The 22203-nt window shown below is 43.3% G+C and overlaps 1 protein-coding gene across 1 annotated transcript; it reads left to right on the forward strand.

Annotated features, from left to right (window-relative positions):
* Positions 1-7859: 7859 nt before the first annotated feature.
* LOC122004247 (formin-1-like) lies at positions 7860-9154 on the forward strand. The gene is made up of 2 exons (XM_042559167.1): positions 7860-8459; positions 8528-9154. Exons 1-2 carry the CDS (start codon positions 7860-7862, stop codon positions 9152-9154), a joined length of 1227 nt encoding a protein of 408 aa, XP_042415101.1.
* Positions 9155-22203: the final 13049 nt, after the last annotated feature.

Genomic DNA, 22203 nt, shown 5'->3' on the forward strand with positions numbered 1-22203 from the left:
TTCCCAGGGTCTCTCTCATAATATGTATTAGTTCCTTCTAACGGATCAAGAGCAACTTCATTGTCAAGTTTGAGTTTTTTTGTTTCTAATGTTGATCTTGAACTTGACTGAGGAGGATTATCTGTAGTATTTGAATTTTTTTGATAATTGCTCACTGTTTTTTTGAATGAAATAATCCGTGATACTTCTTTTTGACATTTTGATTCACCTGTAAATAGACAATTCCTAACTCATCATTTATTTCACATATAAACATAATATTAATGGTAAAAAATCAAAAGGATTTAATAAAAGATGCATTTATAAATTTTAAATTATGATTTTGATTTATGAAGCATTATTTACTACTAGAACAAATTAAAGTTTCAAATCTTACAAACACAAATTGTAAAAAAGCAATATAAATTTTAATCACAAATTCACAACCAAAATATGGAATATTAATTATCAAATACCATAGTTAATAATAAAAATCAGTAAATAAGTGCATTCAAAGAATTAACTCACCGAATGACTCCAATAAATTAGTGTAGGGTTGTAGGCTGCAAAGATGAGTGAGACGATAAGATGAATCAACTCACGGTCAAGGCAGAGAGCACCAACAAATAACAGCGCAACAGCCGTACGGTGGAGTTTCAAAAGAGGAGGTGTGTCGGCGTATCGCCTTTGCAGATCCTCTTGTTGTTCGGCAGGAGCAAGCGCTGTTGCAGAGGCAAAGCTCGGTGATGAAGGAGGAGGAGGAGGAGGAGGAGGAGGAGGAAAATAAGAAGAAAATTAGTGAACGATTGAATTTTTTTTACCTCTTTGGCTCTTTTTGCTCTTCTCGGCTTCTCGCTTTTTGTCGTCCTTTCTTTTTTCGTTCTCTTGATTTGCTTTGGGAGAAGAGAATGACAATAGGGTTTTAGTAGTGCCGATTTATTTTCAGAGAAGGGAATTGTAATATACTAATATATATACCTATATTATATATAATAATATAAAGCAACCTATGGGTCTTGGTTGGGCTTGAGCCCAGCCAAGCCCCTATTTAAAATACGCCCCTGATCTGTTCTGTGCAACCGAAGTTTGAGTCTGCAGCTGCTATTGATGTAGCTACACTTTGCTGTATATGTTACTGCTGCAACTCCTCCTAATTGATGAAATATATTCTGGTGAATCTAGGGTGGATCCATTTTGTCGACGGTGGAATCCTTAGTATTATGGGATTCTATTGTTGGAGATGGAGGATACCGTCCTTTGTTCATCGTGATCGCCCCTCCATACTTGAATTCCTGCATCCATCATTAAGTGAATCCCCATTCATCCGTTATCATTTTCGCGAAAACATGATTATCTAGCATTTTGTTGAGCTTTTAGGCAATGTTATATGGATGAATATCATAACTTAATTTTATTATGGTAAAAAAAATAAAGTTATAGATAATGAATTGATAATTTAATGGAGAAATCAAAATCTGGTGAGATCTATACATAAGTCAGTCGCATTACTTAAATGTTGCGAGTTCATAACTTGTAAAACAGAGAGGATAAATTAGACAAAATTATCATTTCGAGCTTTCAGAACAAATTAAATATTTATAAATTTTACATCCATGCCATAATTAAATTTCTTACTTCTCAAATATCTCAAATTCCATAATTAAATATTTTTCTAACTAAATATTTATAAATATTACCTATCAAATGTCTCATTTTTAAATATATTAAATTTCATAATTAAATATCTTATCAATTATTTTATGAATCTCACTTATTAAATACTCCACTCCCAAATATCTTAAATTTTACATAAAAAAATAAAAAAAAATATTAATCATTGCCCACTTTACAATAAAGTGGGCCCAGCTACATAGTCACCACCCACGCTACACTGAAATTTTTAAGTAAGTTTTTTAATATAAAGGATAAAGTGGACTTTTTATGTTTTTTTAAATAGAAATCACCTAGTGCCTCGTAACTTCTATTTCCTCAACCTTCAAAATATTTAAAAAAAAATATTCTCTTCAAATACTCGCTGTAGAGGCTTTTATATAAAATTTCAAATGTTAAATTACTTAAATACATCTCAATAAAGCTTACAATTGTTATTTAGGAAAAAATAAGTTTATTTGTTTTTTAATTTGATTTGATTTACAAATAATCAAGCATAAATTTAGTTTTATATAAGCAGTAGGTTTACAAAATCCTAATCCTGATCTGATGTGGCCGTAGGTAATGACCTCATAGAACAAGTTGACTATTAATCCCACTTGACAATGAGAAACCAAATCTGCAAACGCTTACGACACATCCAATAGAACACGCCAAACTTGCAAAAATTAGTTTAAGGCAGCTACAGAGAGTAATCGATCCCAAACCGCATGTCCACATCCTTCGAAAGTCAACTCTCCTTGTTGCCGCTGCCAGTTTCTCTCTGCCATGGGATCTCTCTAATCTCCGTTTGGGAACTGAGGCATCAGCCATTCAATGACGCTGTTGTTCACGCTTTCGGATTTGGGGCGGCTCGTGGTGAGTCTCATCGACAGCTTAGTTGAAAAGCTCCGGAGGGATGAAGTCCATAGGTTGCAAATGCTGCCTGAAGTTGGAGTTGTACTCAGAGACCTGGAGACTCGTGTGATCCAGATTCGGCACATCATCAGCCCCGCCGAGAATTCATTCGCGATTGCGACTGACCAACAGATCAAACTTGAATTGAAGGGATTGCTAATGCAACTTAAGAACACGGTTTATGATGGTGAAGATTTAGTGGAAGAGATCGAGCACGATGTTCTGCATCATGGGGTGGATCAGCATCAATATGAGGCAAGTAGCCAATCATCATCCTCTTTCAATTCCTCCGCAACAAAAAGGACGAGTGCATCTTCTCCTGTTAAACTTCACGGTTTGATTAAAGCTGCGGACAGCAGTGTTTATAAACTGAGGGAAATTAATTTAAGGTTGGGCAGAATTGCAACTGCAATTGCAGAGATCATCCAAGTTACGAATTCAGTAGGTGCAGATGGCGGACAGAAAATACAAAATGCAGACTCCGTAAGCAGTGACGCAACGTCCTTCTCGGTCGATGGTAAAGTGTATGGACGAGACGGAGAATTCAATACGCTCAGAAAACTATTATTGAAACCTTCTGTTGGTTCGGGATCCGGCAGCCTGTCGGCCGTAGAAATTTTTGGGGTTGGAGGCGTCAGAAAGACCACTCTTGCTCAGCATGTATACAGAGATACTAGCATAACGGAATATCAGAAAACTTCACTGTGAAAAGACTCATCAAAAAGATATTGCAGTCTGCAAATATCGACTTTCCCGACCATATAAATTTGGATATGCTTCAGGTTGTGGTCAAGAAGAAGATAGCATCAAAAAGATTTTTGCTATTCATCGATGACCTGTGGAATGCCGGATGGGACATGCATAAATGGGACATGCTTTTTGCAATGCTGAGGCCTGGAGTGCCCAGCAGCAAGGTGCTCCTGACAACTCGCTTTCGAAGGCCCCCAACTGTAGCTTCCAATGTATGTGCATTCCACATAAATAGAATGGGCGAAGAAGAGTTCTGGGAATTTTTCAAATTATGTGCATTTGCTCTCAAAGCTCTCAAGAAAAACCACCACTAACTGACATTGCAAAGAAGATGATTAGCAGACTCAACGGATTGCCACTTGCAGCAAGAATGGTTGGAGGTTTGTTGAACACCAATATGGATGTAAATCACTGGAACAATATATTGAATAATGAAATATGGCAAATACCGGAGTATGGACTACTCCCAGTTTCACAAATTAGCTATCATTATCTTCCTGTACCTCTTAAGCAATGTATTGCATTTTGTTCCTTATTCCCTAGAGGTTAGTGGTTTACCGAAGAAAAGTTGATCAGAATTTGGAATGCTGAAGGAATGATTGTACCTCAAGCAAATAGAAGGATGAGGATGGAGGATGTAGGTAAAAGCTATTTGCTAGAGTTAGTTAATAGGTCTTTCTTTCAAAGACTACCACACAAGTCCTCTCAGGCAGCACAGACAATTTTTTATGTGATGCATGACCTCATACATGTTCTTGCATAATGGATCTCTATAAGAGATACTTACAGGGTACATGTGCAGGTTCCCTACTTACAGGACCTCCATAAAATCCTGCGTCATCTATCAGTATTTGGGGAGTATGTTAAGCCAGAAAGGTTAATGGACATTTTGACATCAATGGAAGATTGAGAACCTTGATTTTTTCAAGGATGAAAGAACCATGGTTTGAGACAAAAATATCGGCCAATCACCTGTTTAACAGACTAAAATGTATCCGTGTGTTGATTTTGCACGACTATGGAATGATTGAGTTGCCTTGGACCATCAATCACTTAATACACCTCCCGTATCTTGACGTCTCCAACAACTTTGGCATTCAGCGACTTCTAGAGTTATAAGAAAAAAAATAATAATAATTCCAGTTAGTTTTATTGACTATATCTGGAGGTGACCGATTCGGTTCCATGGAAATTTTTCACCGGCCACTAGGATAAATCGGGAAGCGCACATGGTGGTCAGCCTAGAAGCCCAGCATCCTTTGATTACGCCCCCCATTTGGAGAAAAAATTTCTACCAATACGCCGTAGCTAGGGTTCGAACTACAGGTGCCTAGGAGACAACCTGAATGTCCTACCACAGCACCATAGCCCCGGGGACTCTAGAGTCATAAGAACATTTCCAATGAAAATATTTGGAAGGCATATTTATTTAAATATCCCTCCTCTCAAATATCCCCCATTGTGGGGGATATTTGATGAGTGATTAAAAATCACCAAGTATAAATTTATGCCCGGTGCTTTCCATCTTATGGGGCCCATCAAAATGGTGACCTGCCATTATTTTTGTCTTTTTATTATTTTTAATTTAATTAAATCTGGTGGGACTGCCATTGTTTCTATTTTTTTAATTTAATCAAATCAAAAAAATTAAAAAACAAACAACAAATCAAACGTTGGAAAAAATAAACGTCAGAAAGGAACGTTCATTTTTTTGAACGTTAGGTAACGTTTAATTTCTCTCTATATATATATCCTTTCTTTCATCTATTTTCATCACTTCCATACTCATTGTCTACTAAAATTTAGTGATAGTAGATTCAGAGAAGAAAAGCATCATCTCAAGAGAACATAAATAGAACAATACTATTATATCTTCCTCTTTCGCTTCCATTGTCTTTAAAATTTGCACATACTCTCTAATCTCAAGCCCTAATTTATAAAAGTCATGGCAAAAGAAAGATTGAAGAGAAAAACTGGATGCACATGTTATCAGAACAATTAGAGTCGAGATGCAGAGTTTCACATATATTGTTAAGTTGGAAACACAGAAAAATAAGCAAGATGCCATTGAAAGTTCAATGTCTATATATTAATTATGAAAATTGTTAATTTACATGTGATGAAGATAGTAATTTTCATCAAATGACTTGCAAATCAAACCATTCATAAATAGTATTTATATTTGTCATTGTTCTTATGTTTAGGCAACCTGTCTTCCTTTTCCAATAGCAGTACCAAAGTATCTATGTAGGTTAACATTCAACAAGTCGAAGCTTTAGGTACTTCAATAAATTTGGCAATGTTGAACAATATCAGTAATGTATTCACACAGAATCACTCAAAAGAAAAACTATTAGAAATATGAAAAAAGCATTAGTTAACATATAGCATGAGAATTTTCATAAAAGGATTGTGGAGAAATTTATAATCCGTAATTGAATGTAAGACTCAAATTAAGACTAATATACAACTATGAGAACTCACATATGATATTCCAGAGGATTCAATCATATATATGATATTCCAGAGGATTCAATCATATATAACTGAGGTCTCTCTCTGTCACAACCACCAAGAATAATCCCACAGCCAAAAGGCCTGAATAAAACATAGTCCTATTATATGGAATTGGATAAATGGAAGGAAGTATTTCCATTAATCTTAGATAAGGACCACGGACCACCAAACACAAAGCACCGCAATCCTACCTAAGCCACTAATAGAGTGTACAAAGATGAACATAACTCGCAACATGATCTGCTAGCTCCTTGACAGGGATGGGTTCCCCATACACTTTGTACATCACAAAACATAGAATATATGCCAAACTAGTAAAAAAAAAAGTTGTTTTGTTGGGCTTCTGATTAGCCAACATCGATTAATACAATCTATTTATGTTTTAAGGAGCATCTAACTATTCAAAATTAGAACAAGATCATGCTGTAAAGTATAACCTACAGGTTAGAGATAGCATCTAACTATTCAAAAGAAGTAATAAGAGAACAAGATCATGCTACAGGTTAATGCAGTACCTATGTGCACAAAATGAACAAAAAGGAAAATTTTAGGGTTTTGAGAAATTTTCTTCCAAGCATAGCACAAGTTCGGCAAGGACACAACTCACCGGTCTAAGAAGCAAGAGAGGAGATGATCAAAAACAGTGCAAGCGATTAAGTAACTGCAACTCAGATCGCCTGTCACCACTAGAATCTTTGATCGGGGCAAACTGCAACAATAGGGGGAGGCCGGAGGGGGAGCCAAGCCGTCGAGGTGAGCGGAAGAAGGCGAATCAGCAGTCGCTGAGTCGCCGATGGGAGCAGGAGAGGCTTGCAGCACTTCTATCGTTGGCCCGTTGCGGAGGGGTGAGATGCGGTATGCAGAGAGGAGAAGCAGCAACGTTTAGGGCAAAAAAAAAAAAACATTAAAACAGTATATATATATATATATATATATATATATATATATATTTTGGTGTCCCTAAAATTTGTGGGCCCGAGGCACTTGCCTCACAAATTACATTAAAAGTTCGGGTATGATCTATAGATCAAGTCAGTCGCATTACTTAAACGTGGCGAGATCACAACTTGAAAAAAGAGAGGATAAATTAGATAAAATTATCGGACCAAGAATTAATTATTTGGGTAACATTCGTCAGACTCATGCAATAATGCAAGGATGACGCTAAAGAATCCCAGCAACAAACTATTGTAACAGGTTTCCCTATGCAAAAAACTATTTTAATTTAATATTATACTTATCTTAGTAAAAAAAACTAAGAAAAGTATATTTTTTAACATCGTCGGCCTAAAATATTTATAGAAACTTCTTTGATCATAATGTTATCATTCTAAGATGTGGGATTAAAGAGAACTATATTTTTTTATATAAAACAATTAGAGAAAATTAATGATGAAAAAAATTCATAATAATACGCTGTAGCTGAGTCTCGAACTCTAGATCACTGATTGTTTCGCTTGTGGAATTACTAATAAAGCTTGGAATTATTTTTAGTGTGAATAGAGAAAAAGACAGTAACGTAAATTCATTTTAGGTTTCACCAAAGTTAGTTAGTAAAGGAGGAAGATTTTTAACAAAATAATAAGATTCTTCTAACTAAATATTTATGAATTTTATTGGTCAAATATCCTACTCCTAAATATCTCAAATTTTATAATTAAATATTTCACTAATCAAATATTTATAATCTCACCTATCAAATATCCTACTCCTAAATATCTCAAATTTTATAATTAAATATTTCACTAATCAAATATTTATAATCTTACTCATCAAAAATTCTGACTTTCAAATAATTTATCCTAATCCCAAATATTTTAAAATTTATAATTAAATATTTATGGTCCTACTCATTAAATATTCGGATTCCAAATATTTCAAAATAAAAAAAAATAATTAATCGTTACCCACTTTACAATACAATGGGCCCGGCTACAGAGCCACCCAAGCTGCATCTTTTAAGTATGGTGATTTCTGTTATCCTCAACCTTTGGGATATGTCGAGAAATATTCTCTTCAAAATCCCCACTTATAGATGACCTTACATGTCGAGAAAGTATGGTGATTCTGATTCGGATGACCTGCCGCTGGCTCAGAGACGTCGACGCCGAGCCCCTCATCCGGTGTCCGACTCAGGCCCGTCGTCTATCCCTTCTCCTCCTCCAGCTGCAGTTATCTCTCCTCCGCCTCCTGTTGTGCCTCAGCCTCCAATCCCAAGCCATGCACATGATCCCCCTATTTCATCCAATACCCAGGTCGAACCCCTGCTGGCTCAACCTTCTACGGCTCAACCTTCCACCCCGCAGCAACCTCAGGGCGGTGAAGCTGGCCCCTCAGAACGCTCTTCGGCTACCCCACCCGCAGTACACCCTCAGGGGCCTTCTTCAGCTCCTTCTATCTCAACTGCTGGTCCTTCAGCTCCTCTTGGCTCAGCCACGGGTCCTTCAGACCCCTCCCCGCTCACTTATCACAACTACAGTACTAGCGTCCCTTCTGAGGGGAGGTTATGGTCCCGAACAGATGTTCCCACCAGCTCCCTTAAAATGAAAGGTCGTCTGGCCACTTTATGGGAAGAAAGCATACAACGTATGGATTCCTTGCCTCCCTTGGCCCAGATGGACAAATTCGCTGAGTTGTATGTCAAGGTGAACTTTGAAGCTTTCCAAACTGTTGTTTTTTCCATCTCTTATCAGATATTTCCTGTATGCCCCAGGCTTGTGCAGAGTCTTTAGCAGTGAACAACTCCTTCCATGCTATTCATCATCAGAATAAGGTGTTGCGGGACCAAGTTGCTGAACTGGAATTGCAATTGAATGATCCGGCCCAGGCCAGCCATGCTTTGCGGGTGGAGATAAAAGACTTGACCAGAAAGAAGAACAATCTGGAAGTATCTTTAACGCAGGCCCGCCATGAACTTAAAGATCTCCAGGAAAAGCAAAGTCAAGCTGATACTGTACACCAGCAAAGTATAAATCAGCAAGCTTTAGAGCATCATCAATTGGCTCAGAAACTGCGTGCTGCCGAGACTTTGGCGAAGGATCAAGACCAGAAGTTAAAATCGCATGAGGCCCTTTTGAAATCTCAAGAGACCCAGCTGACTTCCCAAGCAACAGAACTAGCCGCCGCCCGAAGTGAACTGGCTCAGGCTCGGGCCACCACAGAGGGCGTGTCAATAGCTTTGGCTATCTACAGAGATGGAGAGAACGATCGAGTCTGCAGAACCGTGCCATGTATCTGCGTTCTCCCGAATTTTATGCGCAAGTCGGACAGCGTTTCTCTACGTCTATTATCTATGGAGCTGGCGGGGCTCTGCGACAACTTCATGAGCAAGACTACATAAAGTCACTTCCGCCTCCTGAATTCTTGGACCATGACCAGATCCTCAAAGAGATCCTGGATGAAATTTTTACTCCTTTCGAGTGATATTTCTTGGCTACTTGTATATAATGACTTACTACTTGAGAATTTCTTGTAAAGTACTTTGCTATTTCTTTGTTTGCCTTCTAAGGCTCGCTTTTACTAAAATTGCTTAGCTTTTGTCATAAAAAGTATTAGGGCATACAATTTCTGCTTTCACATCTTCTGCTCTTTCCACTCTATTTCTTCTCAGTCTACTGTCCTGGTTTGTGGGATAAGTAACAGCCCGGCTTACCATCCAGCTGGCACTTCTCGACCCTCTTCTTCACACTCGATAAGGTCGCAGGTAATTAGCACTCCAGGGTCAATCTAGCCTCTTTCCCCGTTCATCTTGTAGATAATAAGCTCCAGATGCTAACTTTTTAATAACTTTGTAAGGTCCATCACATTGAGGTGCTAGCTTAGTCACGTCTCCCATCGGCTTGATTTGCTTCCAGACTAGATCGCCTTCTCCGAAGAACCGAGGAATTACTCTTCTGTTGTAATTTTGTCTCATTCTTTGTCGATAAGCCTCCAACCGAGCCGCCGTTCTGTCCCGAGTTTCACTAATAAGATCCAGCTCAGCTAACCGCCGCTCTATATTCCCTTCATCATATAGCGTCCTCCTGACCGATGGCACTCCAATTTCTATGGGTATCACTGCTTCATTGCCATAAACCAGGTGGAAGGGTGTCAGACCTGTACTTTCTCGAGGTGTTGTACGATAGGCCCATAGAATGCTTGGCAGCTCTTCCACCCAATTTCCTCCGACATGATCCAGCTTCACCTTCAGACCTCGTACTATTTCTCTGTTGATTACCTCGGTCTGACCATTGCTTTGAGGATATGCTACTGAAGTGAAGACTTGCGTTATATCAAATCTCTTGCACCAGGGTTGGATTCTTTGTCCTTGAAATTGTCTTCCATTGTTAGACACCAGTTTTTGAGGAATATCAAATCTGCAAAGAATGTTCTTCCATAGGAATTGAACGACGGCATCTTCTGTGATCCGGGCCAAGGCCTCTGCTTCCACCCACTTAGAAAAATAGTCCACTGCTACTAATAAGAAACGCCTCTGACCTGGCGCCATTGGAAATGGTCCCACGATATCCATGCCCCATTAATCAAAAGGACATGAAACTATAGAAGTTCTTAACAAGGTCGTAGGTCGATGTGTCAAATTTTGATGTTTCTGGCAGGATAAGCATGTGTTCACCAACTTGTGAGCATCCCTTTGTAAAGTAGGCCAGAAATATCCAGCTAGGAGCACCTTGCGAGATAACGTCCGATCGCCTACATGATTGTCACAGCATCCCAGGTGTATTTCTCGCAAGGCTTGATCTGCTTCCTCTACCCCCAAGCATTTGAGTAAAGGTCGAGAAAAGGACCTCTTGTAGAGCTGATCTCCAATCATTACATAAGCATGTGCTTGCTTCCTAATTAGCCATGACTCTTCTGGATCGGTTGGTAAGATACCCTGCCTGAGATAACTGATCATGGGTGTCCGCCAATCAATAGTTACTTCTGCATTATTTTGCAAATCTATCTGGGCTATCAGAAAAGTTCGTGTCGTTGACCGATCCAGCACCCAAGTGGTTAGGGAATTGACCATCTTTGCGAGCTCATCTGCTCTTTCATTATCTGACCTGGGAATTTTGGTCACGGTGACTTCTGTGAATTCCCCTTTCATCTTTTCATATGCTTCCTGATATACTTGTAATTTGTCGTAATTTATCATAAAGTTACCATTCACCTGCTGAGTTACCAGCTGCGAATCTGAATAAATGATCACCCGGGTGGGCCCTACATGCTGGGCTGCCTGTAGTCCGGCCAACAAAGCCTCGTACTCTGCTTTGTTGTTCGTGGCTCGGAAATTTAATCGAACCGCCAGTTGGAGTATATCTCCTTGAGGAGATATTACCAGGACCCCAACCCCGCTTCCCTGATGATTAGCAGACCCATCCACATAGATCTTTCATGTTTCTTCAGAGTTGGTTTGATGCACCTTGGTTAGGAAATCTGCTAAGGCATGTACCTTAATAGCGGTGTGCGGCTGGTACTGTATGTCATATTCTCCCAACTTTGTGGCCCATTTGATAAGTTGACCTGCAACTTCTACATTAGTTAGCACTCTTCCCATAGTGCTGTTGGTTAGGACGGTGATAGGATGCGACAAGAAATGGGGTCTTAACCGTCGAACCATAAGGACCAATCCATAAACCAACTTTTCGAGAGCCGTGTATCGGGACTCGGATCCTTTCAATAAATGGCTGAAGAAATACACTGGTCGTTGTATATTATCATGTTCTTTTACGAGCACGGCCCCCACAGCCTCAAGGGTGGCTGACAAGTAGACTCATAAGGGCTCTCCTACAACTGGCTTAAATAGGGATGGGAGAGTCTCCAGATACTTCTTCAGCTCTTCGAAAGCTCTGGTGCATTCTTCATCCCATTGGAATTTGGAGGCCTTCCTTAGTACCTTGAAAAAAGGAGCAGCTCGGTCTGCAGATCTGGAAATGAATCTTGACAGGGCTGTTATTCTGCCGACCAGCTTCTGGGTTTCTTTTAAATTCTGAGGAGGCTGCATATCCTTGAGCACTTGAACCTTTTCAGGATTGACTTCTATTCCTCGCTCAATCACCAGGTAACCCAAGAATTTTCCTCCTTTAACTCCAAATAAGCATTTCAAGGGATTGAGCTTCAGCCCATATTGCCGAAGAGAATCCTGCATGTTTCCTCCACATCTTTGATCAAGTTTTCGGCCAACGGGGATTTGATGAGTATATCATCTACATAGACCTCCACATTTCGCCTGATCTGCTCCCGGAAGATTTTATCCATCATTCGCTGGTATGTGGCTCCGACGTTCTTGAGGCCAAAAGGCATGACAGTATAACAGAAAGTACCGTCAGCCATAATAAAGCTAATCTTTTCTTGATCCTCCCATGCTAGAGGTATCTGATGATACCCCTGGTAGGTATTCATCATACATATTCTCTCGCAGCCGACCGTTGAGTTCACCATTTGATCAATCCGGGGCAGGGGATAACAATCTTTAGGGTTGGCCCGGTTGAGGTCCCGGAAGTCTATGCATACTCTCCACTTATTGTTGGGCTTCTTTACCAAGACTACATTGGAGAGTCATGATGGGAATTGAACCTCCCGCACATGTCCTGCCTTTTTGAGCTGATCCACCTCGGCTCTTATTATTTTATTCTGGTCAGCTGAGAAATTTCTTTTCTTTTGCTTTATAGGCCAGGAATAAGGTAATAGATGCAGCTTGTGCTCAGCCACTTCCGGCTTGACCCCAGGAAGTTCCTCAGTAGACCAGGCAAAGACATCCCGGTTGCGGATCAAACACTGAATTAATTCTTCTTTGAGGGGAGAGGGAAGGTCGCTCATCACCCGAGTCAGACTTTTAGGTCGCTCGGCGTGTAATTGTACTTCTTCCCAAGGGATGGGTTCTTCAGCTATAGGTAGAGGCTCCTCTTGAACAACATGAACACCTCCATCTTGTATCCTTTGATTTTTCCGAGCCTCAACTCGGACCATGTCAATATAGCACCGACGAGAAACCTTCTGTTCTCCTTTAACTTCCCCGACCTGCTCGCCCACAGGAAATTTGATTTTTTGATGGAAGGTCGAGACAGCATCCCTAAATTCATGCAGGGCTGACCTTCCGAGGATGACATTATAAGAAGAAGGGGAGTCCACCACTATAAAAGTGCTCCTCCTCGTGCGCACCAACGGCTCGGTGCCCAAAGATATGGCCAGCTTAATCTGACCCATAGACTTCACTTCATTGCCTGTAAATCCGTACAGAGATGTGGCCACCGGTTGGAGTTCAGCAGCATCAATTTGCATTTCTTCGAATACGGTCCTGAATAGAATGTTGACTGAGCTCCCGGTATCGACGAAAACTCAAGCCACTCGGCTATTGGCAATGATGGCCTTGATGATGAGTGCATCGTCATGAGGCAACTCCAGACCCTCCAAGTCTGCTGGCCCGAAGCTAATAACAGGGCCAGTAGCTTGCTCCTGACTGCATCCGACGGCATGAACCTCCAAGTGACGGCCATGAGACTTACGGGCTCTCCCTGAATCTCTGTCAGTTGGCCCTCCAGAGATCATTCCGATCTCTCTGACAACAGCATTACTTCTGTTCTCAACCTCCCGTGATCCTTTTGGCTCTTTTCCCCGGCCGGGCTGATGAGTACTGGGTCCGGCGAGGTCGGGGCGAGATTGCCCGGCCTATCCAATTGCCCCCCTTTGCTCTTCCATCATCTTGATCAATTGAGGAGCTAGCTCGGGCGGAGGTAAGCCCATCTCGGCAGCCCGCTTGGAGTCTCGAGCGAACTGAAAGCAACGGTTAGTATCATGCGTATGTGACCAATGATAGGTACAATACCGATTATTCCATGGCCCTGGTTGGGGAACATGCACAGCAGCAACTCGAGGAGCGAGTCGAATCTCCGGCCCAGAGTGAAATGCAGGTCTGGCCTCCCTGGCTCGCGGCAAAGGTTGAGGGGGTGGTTGAGGTACCCTTCTTTCTTGCTTGTTGGTGGAAGGAGGTGGTCTTTCAGCTTTCCTCTGAGCTACTTGCGCTTCTTCCACTTTAATGTAGGAAGCAGCTTTTTCTACCATCTCATCAAAATTCTGAGCGAGATTTTTGATGAGATCTCTGAAGAATTCTCCCTCTCCCAATCCATGAGAGAAGGCGCTCATCAAAATCTCTAAAGTGACAGTGGGGACATCTTGAGCCACTTGATTAAAGCGGTTGATATAACTTCTCAGGAGCTCAATCGGCTCCTGCTTCAGAGCGAAAAAACAATGATTTGTCTTCTGATACTTCTTGCTACTAGCAAATCGGCACAGAAAAGTCGTTTTGAAGTCCAGAAAACAGGTAATGGACCCTTGAGGTAGCCCATCGAATCACTTTAAGGCTGAGCCAACTAAAGTGTTCAAGAAAACTCTGCATTTGACAGCATCGCTGTATTGGTGCAGCAGGGCTGCATTTTTGAATTTTCGCAAGTGCTCTTCGTGGTCCTTGCTCCCGTCATATTCTCCGATCGACGGGGCTCTGTAACCTTTAGGCAGTCTTTCATTTAGAATCCTAGCCGAGAAAGGTACTTTCTCGTCCGGATCTTCGGGGAACACCTCAGGTGCGACAAAGGTCTTCCCCTTCTTTGAATCTCGCTGCAAAGAACTTTCAGCCATAGAGGCTTGAGGTTGTTCCTTCTTAAGGCTCTGCCCTTGGGGCTCTGGCTGATAATATCCCCCACCAGGCTCGCGATAAGGAATTTGAGGAAATACCTCAGGCTGCTTTCTTTTAGAACCCCGATCTGAAACAGGGAGAGGTTCCTTGGAAGCTTCAGCAGGGGTTTGTCGTGGTCGTGAAACAGTTGCCTGTCTCTCGGAAGTCGCCAACCTTTTGGCCTCCTTGAAGAGCTCGTACTCTCCGGCGGTCATAGTAATATGAATACGGCCAGACCCCTCCATCGTCACGTTCCAGAACAGGTTGTTGTTTTCCCACAGACTGTGCCAAATTTGATCCCGTGCGGAAGCTGAGTCGGATGAAGGCGGGTTTTGTTGTGTGGAAAGTTGACGGAGAGTCGTCGAAGCGCTGGACGTACCGGGTACCCCCCTGAAAAGGTTTCCACGGGTGGCTGACAGAGAGGGGTGATCAGGATGATGACGCTGTCACTCTGCACACACTCAGACGAGTCCCACATGTTGGGGTTGCAAGATTGCAAACATAGTCCCATATTGGAAACACATGGAAAAGATCATGGGTTTATAAGAGAAAAGATATCTCCATTAGAATGAGGCCTTTTGGGGAGAGCCCAAGAGTAAAACCATGAGGACTTAGGCCCAAAGTGGACAATATCATGCCATTGTGGAGATATCTAAATTCTTTTCGATCCTACAATTGGTATCAGAGCCCGGACTGCCAGAAGGTTTAATCGCTGACTGTGCACAAGAGCTATGGTCTGATTGAGCCATGTGGGTACAATATTGACCTCGAACAAACAAAGTGGGGGCTCCTATGTTCGGATCAAGAGGACCAGACACCAGGCAGGAAGTCCTAGTTGCGACTAGGCAAGGAAGTCCTAGTAGGTCGGGTGGACCGAGGGGCAGGAAGACTTGGTGGGTCGAGGATCGGATGTGGGAAGCCTATGGTCCTTTGTTTGAGGGGGGGATTGTTGGGGTTGCAAGATTGCAAACATAGTCCCATATTGGAAACACATGGAAAAGATCATGGGTTTATAAGAGAAAAGATATCTCCATTAGAATGAGGCCTTTTGGGGAGAGCCCAAGAGCAAAACCATGAGGACTTAGGCCCAAAGTGGACAATATCATGCCATTGTGGAGATATCTAAATTCTTTTCGATCCTACACCACAGACGTTAGAGACCAGAAACCAGGGAAAAAGTCCCGGGTTAGGCCCTCCGACGCTCAAGTCAGGTACTTTTTCCCCAGAAAATGCAGAGAAAGGACGAAAAGTAAAGACTAGTGAGAAATGGCGAGTGAGCGTACCTGCATAAGGGACAAGGCATCCCTTTTTATACTGCAACGAAGATTCCTGGGTCTGACGAGTGTCAGGGAATGTCGGCTGTCAGACTTTGTCTGGCGGTGGTTGACACGTGGCTCGCCCTAATAGGCTAGCGGCAAAACCGAAGGTGTATTGAGCCCCGACTGTTGGCATATTCTCTGACACCTTGATTATTCCATCTGACAAGCGGTTACAATTCCTTAGCTGATTTGTCCTGTAGCGTCTGATTGATCCAGGATCTGGACTTGCCCTGTTTTTATATACTGTTGCCTTCGACTTGTATGTCCCGATCTGTGTTAAGCTCGTGTCCGGATCCGCCATTGTTGTCTGCTATCTCGATCTGCCTTCTAGGTCTGTGTCCAAACCGGTGATCTTTGGCCTGGTTGTCCCGACCTGCACCCTGGGTCTGGTTCCTGACCCGCCTGTCTACTGCTGTCTGCTATTATCCAAAGCATGTACGTCTCGACCTGCACGCTGGGTCAGCTTCCCGACCCTCATCTGTCTGTTTATCCAAGGCATGTACGTCCCGACCTGCACGCTGGGTCAGCTTCCCGACCCTCATCTGCTTACTGCTATCCAAGGCATGTTCGTCCCGACCTGCACGTTGGGTCGGCTTCCCGACCCTCATCTGCTTACTGCTATCCAAGGCATGTTCGTCTCGACCTGCTGTAAAATACCGAAAATAGGCGAATATGAATAAGGAATTTTTTCGGAAATTTTGGAAATTTTTCGGAAATTTTTCGGAGCTCGTACAGACGAGTTAACGGGGACAAAAACGGGGTTCGGAAAAGCCTGTTTGGGCTACCCCATTTAAGCGAGGAAATGTTTGTTTCTTAAATTTCTTTTACTTTTTATTTTTGTTTTCTATTTTTCTTTATTTTCCTAAATTCCTTCGTTACTCTCCCTCGCGCACCCGAGCCCCATCCCGACGCCGCCTCCTTTCTCCTCCTTGCCCTAACCGTCGGCGGCGGTTTCTTCCTCGCCGAAGCTCTAAACCCCTCGCCAAGCTTCGCTTTCTTCTTCCTCATCCTCTGCCCCTCACGGCGACAGCATTCTCTGATCCGACAAGCCACTGCCGACCGAAGTCTTCTTCCTCTTCCTCCCTGTCCAAGCGGCAGCGACGCACGGAGCACCGCCTTTTCCCTGTGCCCTAGCGCCGGCCCGCTACCGAGCCTAGTTCTTCCTCTGCGGGCCACTGTCGAGGTTCTTCATCACCAGCATAGAGTCATTACAGCCATATCCGAGACCCTCACCGGTGCCCTAGATCATCGCCGTGGAGAGGGTGGGTAGGCAACTGAGGTAGGTTGTTTGAACCTTGTCTTTGCTTTTCTACCCTTTTTGCTTATCTCTCTTGTGCTTGGTCTTCTCCACAGAGAAGACATCGATTCGGAGCAAGAGATTTCTGGGTGTCGCTCCTCCTCAGCCAAGCGTCGACAATTTACCCTCTGCCCTAGTTCTCGCCGCCACAGCCACCTAGCTTCTGTGCTGTTTGCTGCCACAGAAGAGGTAATTCTTTCGGAATATGGATGCTTCAAACGCTGCATGATACCTGTTTGTTCAAATGTCAATTAGAACTACCGATTGGTGATTTGCTTTGGAATTTAAATAGTGCAGTGTGTGTGTTGTCTCCATTATTGATACTGTTTATTGGAGATTTAAAGCTGTTGGAAATTGGTAGATTGGATTAACTTAGATTTTTAATCTAATGTTATGATTAGGGTTAAAGGCAATTAACCCTAGTTAATTGTTGGATTTAATTTTGGTAGGATTAATGCTATATGATTAGGGTTTTGCCCTAATTTAGTGTTAGAGATTTTTATTTAGCTATTTATATGAGTGTAGCTAAATAAAAATGTATATATATTGGTGACACAGGACTTTGACGCGAGAACGGGTATCTCGGAGTCAGATTTGGACTTTTCTTATCGGAGGCGGGTACTTTTGACTTATTGTCTTTGATATGCTTAGTAATGAAAATAATATGTTGCATTAATTGTGTTTCCTATTTATTTCGGTTAATCACTGCCCAATACATGTTACCTGTTTGATTGATTGTTTGATTGCATCTAGTATTGGTCTTGTACCTGATCTATCATGCTCATGGGTAGTGATATAACCACGTTTCACATGTTCAGGACCTAGGTTTGATACCTTATTGATCAGTATATCTTGATATGATTCATTCGCTTTTGTGCACATTATGATATGTCCAGAGGTTGGATTAGTATATTACCATGCTTAGTGACATGCACCATTTGCATGATCGCATGCTGTGCGATAGATTGCTCCATTATTGTCGAGCACATTGCCAGTTTCATCACTGTTCGGTGCTCCGTTGTGACGCTCATGGGTAGCGAGATACAGCGTGGTAGCACGTCAGTTTGACTCTTCCGGTGCTCCGTTGATCCGCTCAGGGGTAGTGTGACGCAGCGTGTAGCACGTTAGAGATTCCTCCCCGTCACAGTGTACCGGGAGTTGAGAGCATTGCGCTCCCCCATTTATGATTTGGGGTAGGAGTACGTATGTACTCCGACAGCATCCCGTCCACTCGAACACTCATCAGGAGTAGTGTTGCAGAGTGCACGGTTGTCATAGCCCTACCCACTCGGTCCCACTGTTGTTGTGAGTCGGCTGACTGGCGTCAGGGGTGACCATGACATTGGCATCATATGCATGATGCATTTATTGTTTGTGTTTGTGTTTGTTGTACTTATATGCTGCACATTCCTTGGATACCTTGATTGACATACATACAGGTCTTCTATACCTTTCGGATTGTTTGTCCTTTAACCGGGTCCTGGTTAGTACAGATCTCTCCTGTCTTCTTCGGTTTGTAGTTACCTTTATCTTTATCAGGAGACTGTACGCATGATTAGTGCTAGGTGTTATTTCTTTACTTTGCATATCAATTGTACCTGCTGAGTGTTGGACTCACCCCGCCTCCATTGTTGTTATTTTCAGGTTGATGCTGTCAGGAGGGAGTTCCAGTCGCTAGTCCTCACTGCACGTAGTGCTGGTCCTGCAGACCTCCAGGATATGTTTGGTTTCCTTGGGTTTCTTTTTGTTCTAGACGGTTTGAACTCGTTATGTTCTGGGTTTATTTGTTTATGGACATGTTATAGATTTTTATTATATCGATGGATTTGGATTTGGTTTTTATTCTACTACATGCCTGCCTGGATGGCAGAAGAGGTGAGTTCGTCGGTTTTGAGCTTTACGAGTGTAGTTGAGTAGGGTGGATTTCGAGTCAGAGTACTATTGTTGTTTACTATTATATACTGCGTGGTTGTGACAGCCAGAGGCTGAATATAAATATAAACTGCGTGGTGATTGTTTTTATTTCTTGTTATTATTCCAGCCGCCTGTGGCTGAGGTATATGAGATGTAGAAAAGTTTCAGATTGTCCACCGTACAGGGTAGATGCTGCCGAAATTTTTTCGGACAGGGTCTCCTCTGGGGGCGTGACAATTTAGTGGTATCAGAGCACAGTTTTACGATCTTTGTTTTTGTATTTTGGATTTTGAATTTATCCGATACCAATTTATTTGGTATCAAAGCGGGTTATGATACCTGCTTTTGGTGTTCTGGAGATTTATCGGATACCGGTTGTTGGTATTCCGGATATTTGGGTTAGCCGGGTTTGTGAGTCAAACTGGGCATTATCGGATTTCGATATGGTTATGTTTCAGATTTCCGTTTGGATTTTCGACGATATGTACGTTCGGAATTTTGAGGTCAAATTGGGGACTGGACAGTGACGGAACATCTCCAGACGACAAATAGGTATGTTGTTATTTTATGTTTGTTATATTGGTATTGATATCCGTAATTTAATTTAACAGATATGAGGCGATCTACTCGTATTGCTGCGAGGCGTGGTGCTGGTCGATCACGTGCGAGGACCACGGGATCTCGGATATGCCGAGATACCCATGTTAGTGAGCACCGTCGATCGGGGCGGACTCGGGATGCAGGAGCATCGGGCCTCAAATCCCGATAGCTCTGTAGAGATACCTATTTTGGCCACACCGACGGTATCCACGCCTACCATGTTTACAAGTACCTCGGGAGTACCATTGGTACCCGACATCCGCCGGTCACCACGACGTATTGATGCCACCACCACTTGGATCTCGATGTTATCCTATACCAAAGGCTTTGTACCCCAGTGCTCTGATGGCAATGATTGCTCCCCATCGGTACCTTTTCCCTACCTCCATTGCCTCCACTTTTGTTCCCAGGCGGTACCACCACGTATGCTCCGGTATATCTGACAAAGAAGGGAGTTCCTCCTCCGGTTTATTCAGCGGTACCACCAGTATCGGTTCGGTGCCGCGGTTCTGCGGTAGTCACACGGATCATCGATATTGTATTTGCCGAGCTAGATTCGACCGAGTCGATGAAGACTCGTTTCACTTTTCAGCGGGGATCTCGATCCGAGTATGGCTTTGTCGTGGATAGAGACTATGGAGCGACTTTCTTCTATATGGCTTGCTCAGAGTGGGAGCTGGCTGCTTACCATTTGCGGGATGAAGCTAACGCCTGGTGGGTTACTCAGCGTTCTATTATTGGTGAGCGCAACGTCACATGGACCAGGTTCAGAGAGGCTTTTGAGAGCCGTTTCTTTCCACTGTCCTATCAGATGGCTCGCCGACAGGATTTTATGGGTCTGAGGCAGAATAATCGCTCAGTGACCGAGTATAATACTGAATTCCTCCGGTTGGCTCAGTTTTGTCCAGAGTTAGTTGCGGAGGACAGAATTCGCATGATGCAGTTTATACAGGGATTGGATGGTTATCTGCATGTACAGCTTGCCGGATTAGGGATTACATCTTACTCTGATGCATTGAATCGAGCTTTGATGATAGAGTTAGCTCGGCAGACAGCATATCCGGACAGGAAAAGAAAGCATACGGGTCAGACTTCAGGGCAGGTCCAGCAGACACAGGCGACAGGACAGCCTCAGAGCAGTCACAGACGGGCAGGTCAGGGTACTTCTGGGGCGTCTCGTAGGCCTCAGAAATCAGGGCGGTCTTCTTCAGGACGTTCCCGGTTTCCTCAGCAGAACCGGCAACCACCTTCCGGTGATACTCAGTGTTTCCGATGTGGTTCCAGAGACCACATCACTTCAGCCTGCACTCTGGAACAGTCAGTTTGCTTTTATTGCATGCACAGACCTGAGCCGAGATTGTCGGTGAAGGCTCGGCCCTGGAGGTCGAGGCGAGGGGCAGTCTAGTCGATCGGTGTCTCGACGAGGAGCGCGGAGATTCACACCCTCACAGCGTCAGCAGCTCCCTGCAGCGGCATTTGGCATGCTTGGGCGGAGTACTCGGTGCTTAGCACCCAGTTTTGTTCGTGATCTTATTATCCGACTCGGGCGATGTCGGACTCGGTCCCGACGATGCTCACCATCCTCTCGGTCTTATCGGCACATAGTCCAAGCGGCGCCTCGATGGCGAGCTTACGCCCGGGCGTTGGCAGCGTTACCACCTCCTCCTCCGCCAGAGACTGGTCGTGTTCATGCTATTACCAGAGAGGATGCTCAGCGGGCCGACGGATCCGTTTTCCGCGGTACGATTTCTATTTATGCATTTACTGCTGATATTTTGATTGATACTGGTAGTTCGCACTCTTTTATATCCCGTACCTTTATGCGGGAGATTGGTAGATTACCTACTGTTAGGTTGCGACGATTGACTGTCTCCCTACCGTCCGGTGATACTTTAGACGTCACCCAGGAGATCAGAGGTTGCCCGTTAGACTTTGGCAACATGATACTTACGGTAGATCTTTTAGTATTGGAGATGGTCGAGTTTGATATCATTCTTGGTATGGATTGGCTGTCAATATATCATGCTACCGTTGATTGCCAGACGAGGGTGGTCACCTTCCGGCCTCCGAACCAACCCTCGTGGAGTTTCACTGGCATCAGAGACGACGGCATCTCGATTATTTCGGCGATTCAGCATGACTGCTCACTACCGTTATGGTTTTGTTATCGTTGATCGATAGCGAGGACAGCGATGGTTCGCACTCTCCGATGTTCTGTAGTCCGGAGTACCGGATGTATTTCCGGAGGAGCTGCGGTTTGCCTCCCGAAGGCGGTGGAGTTCGCTATTGAGTCGATTGGAACCGCCGACATCAGCTCCGTATCGTATGGCACCGAAAGAGTTGAACAGCTGAAGGTTCAACTCCGGGAGCTTTTAGACAGGATTTATTCGCCTAGTGTTTCACCATGGGGTTCTCCATTCTGTTTGTCAAGAAAAGGATGGTACTATGAGGTTGTGTATTGACTACAGGCAGTTGATGACCATCGAAATAAATATCCATTACCGCGGATCGAGGATTTGTTTGATCAGCTCAGAGGTCATTGTATTCTAAGATTGATCTGCGATCCGGATATCATCACGAGTAGTCGAGATTACGATATTCAAGACGAC

This window comes from Zingiber officinale, chromosome 7B, assembly GCF_018446385.1.
Source record: "Zingiber officinale cultivar Zhangliang chromosome 7B, Zo_v1.1, whole genome shotgun sequence".
In the NCBI taxonomy this organism is placed as follows: domain Eukaryota; kingdom Viridiplantae; phylum Streptophyta; class Magnoliopsida; order Zingiberales; family Zingiberaceae; genus Zingiber; species Zingiber officinale.

Bases quoted from the DNA above. Each gene is read 5' to 3' on its own strand.
- LOC122004247 (XM_042559167.1), top strand. From the start codon at position 7,860: ATGTCGAGAAAGTATGGTGATTCTGATTCGGATGACCTGCCGCTGGCT. The intron at 8,460-8,527 runs GTGAACTTTGAA...TGTATGCCCCAG, and splicing joins TCGCTGAGTTGTATGTCAAG to GCTTGTGCAGAGTCTTTAGC.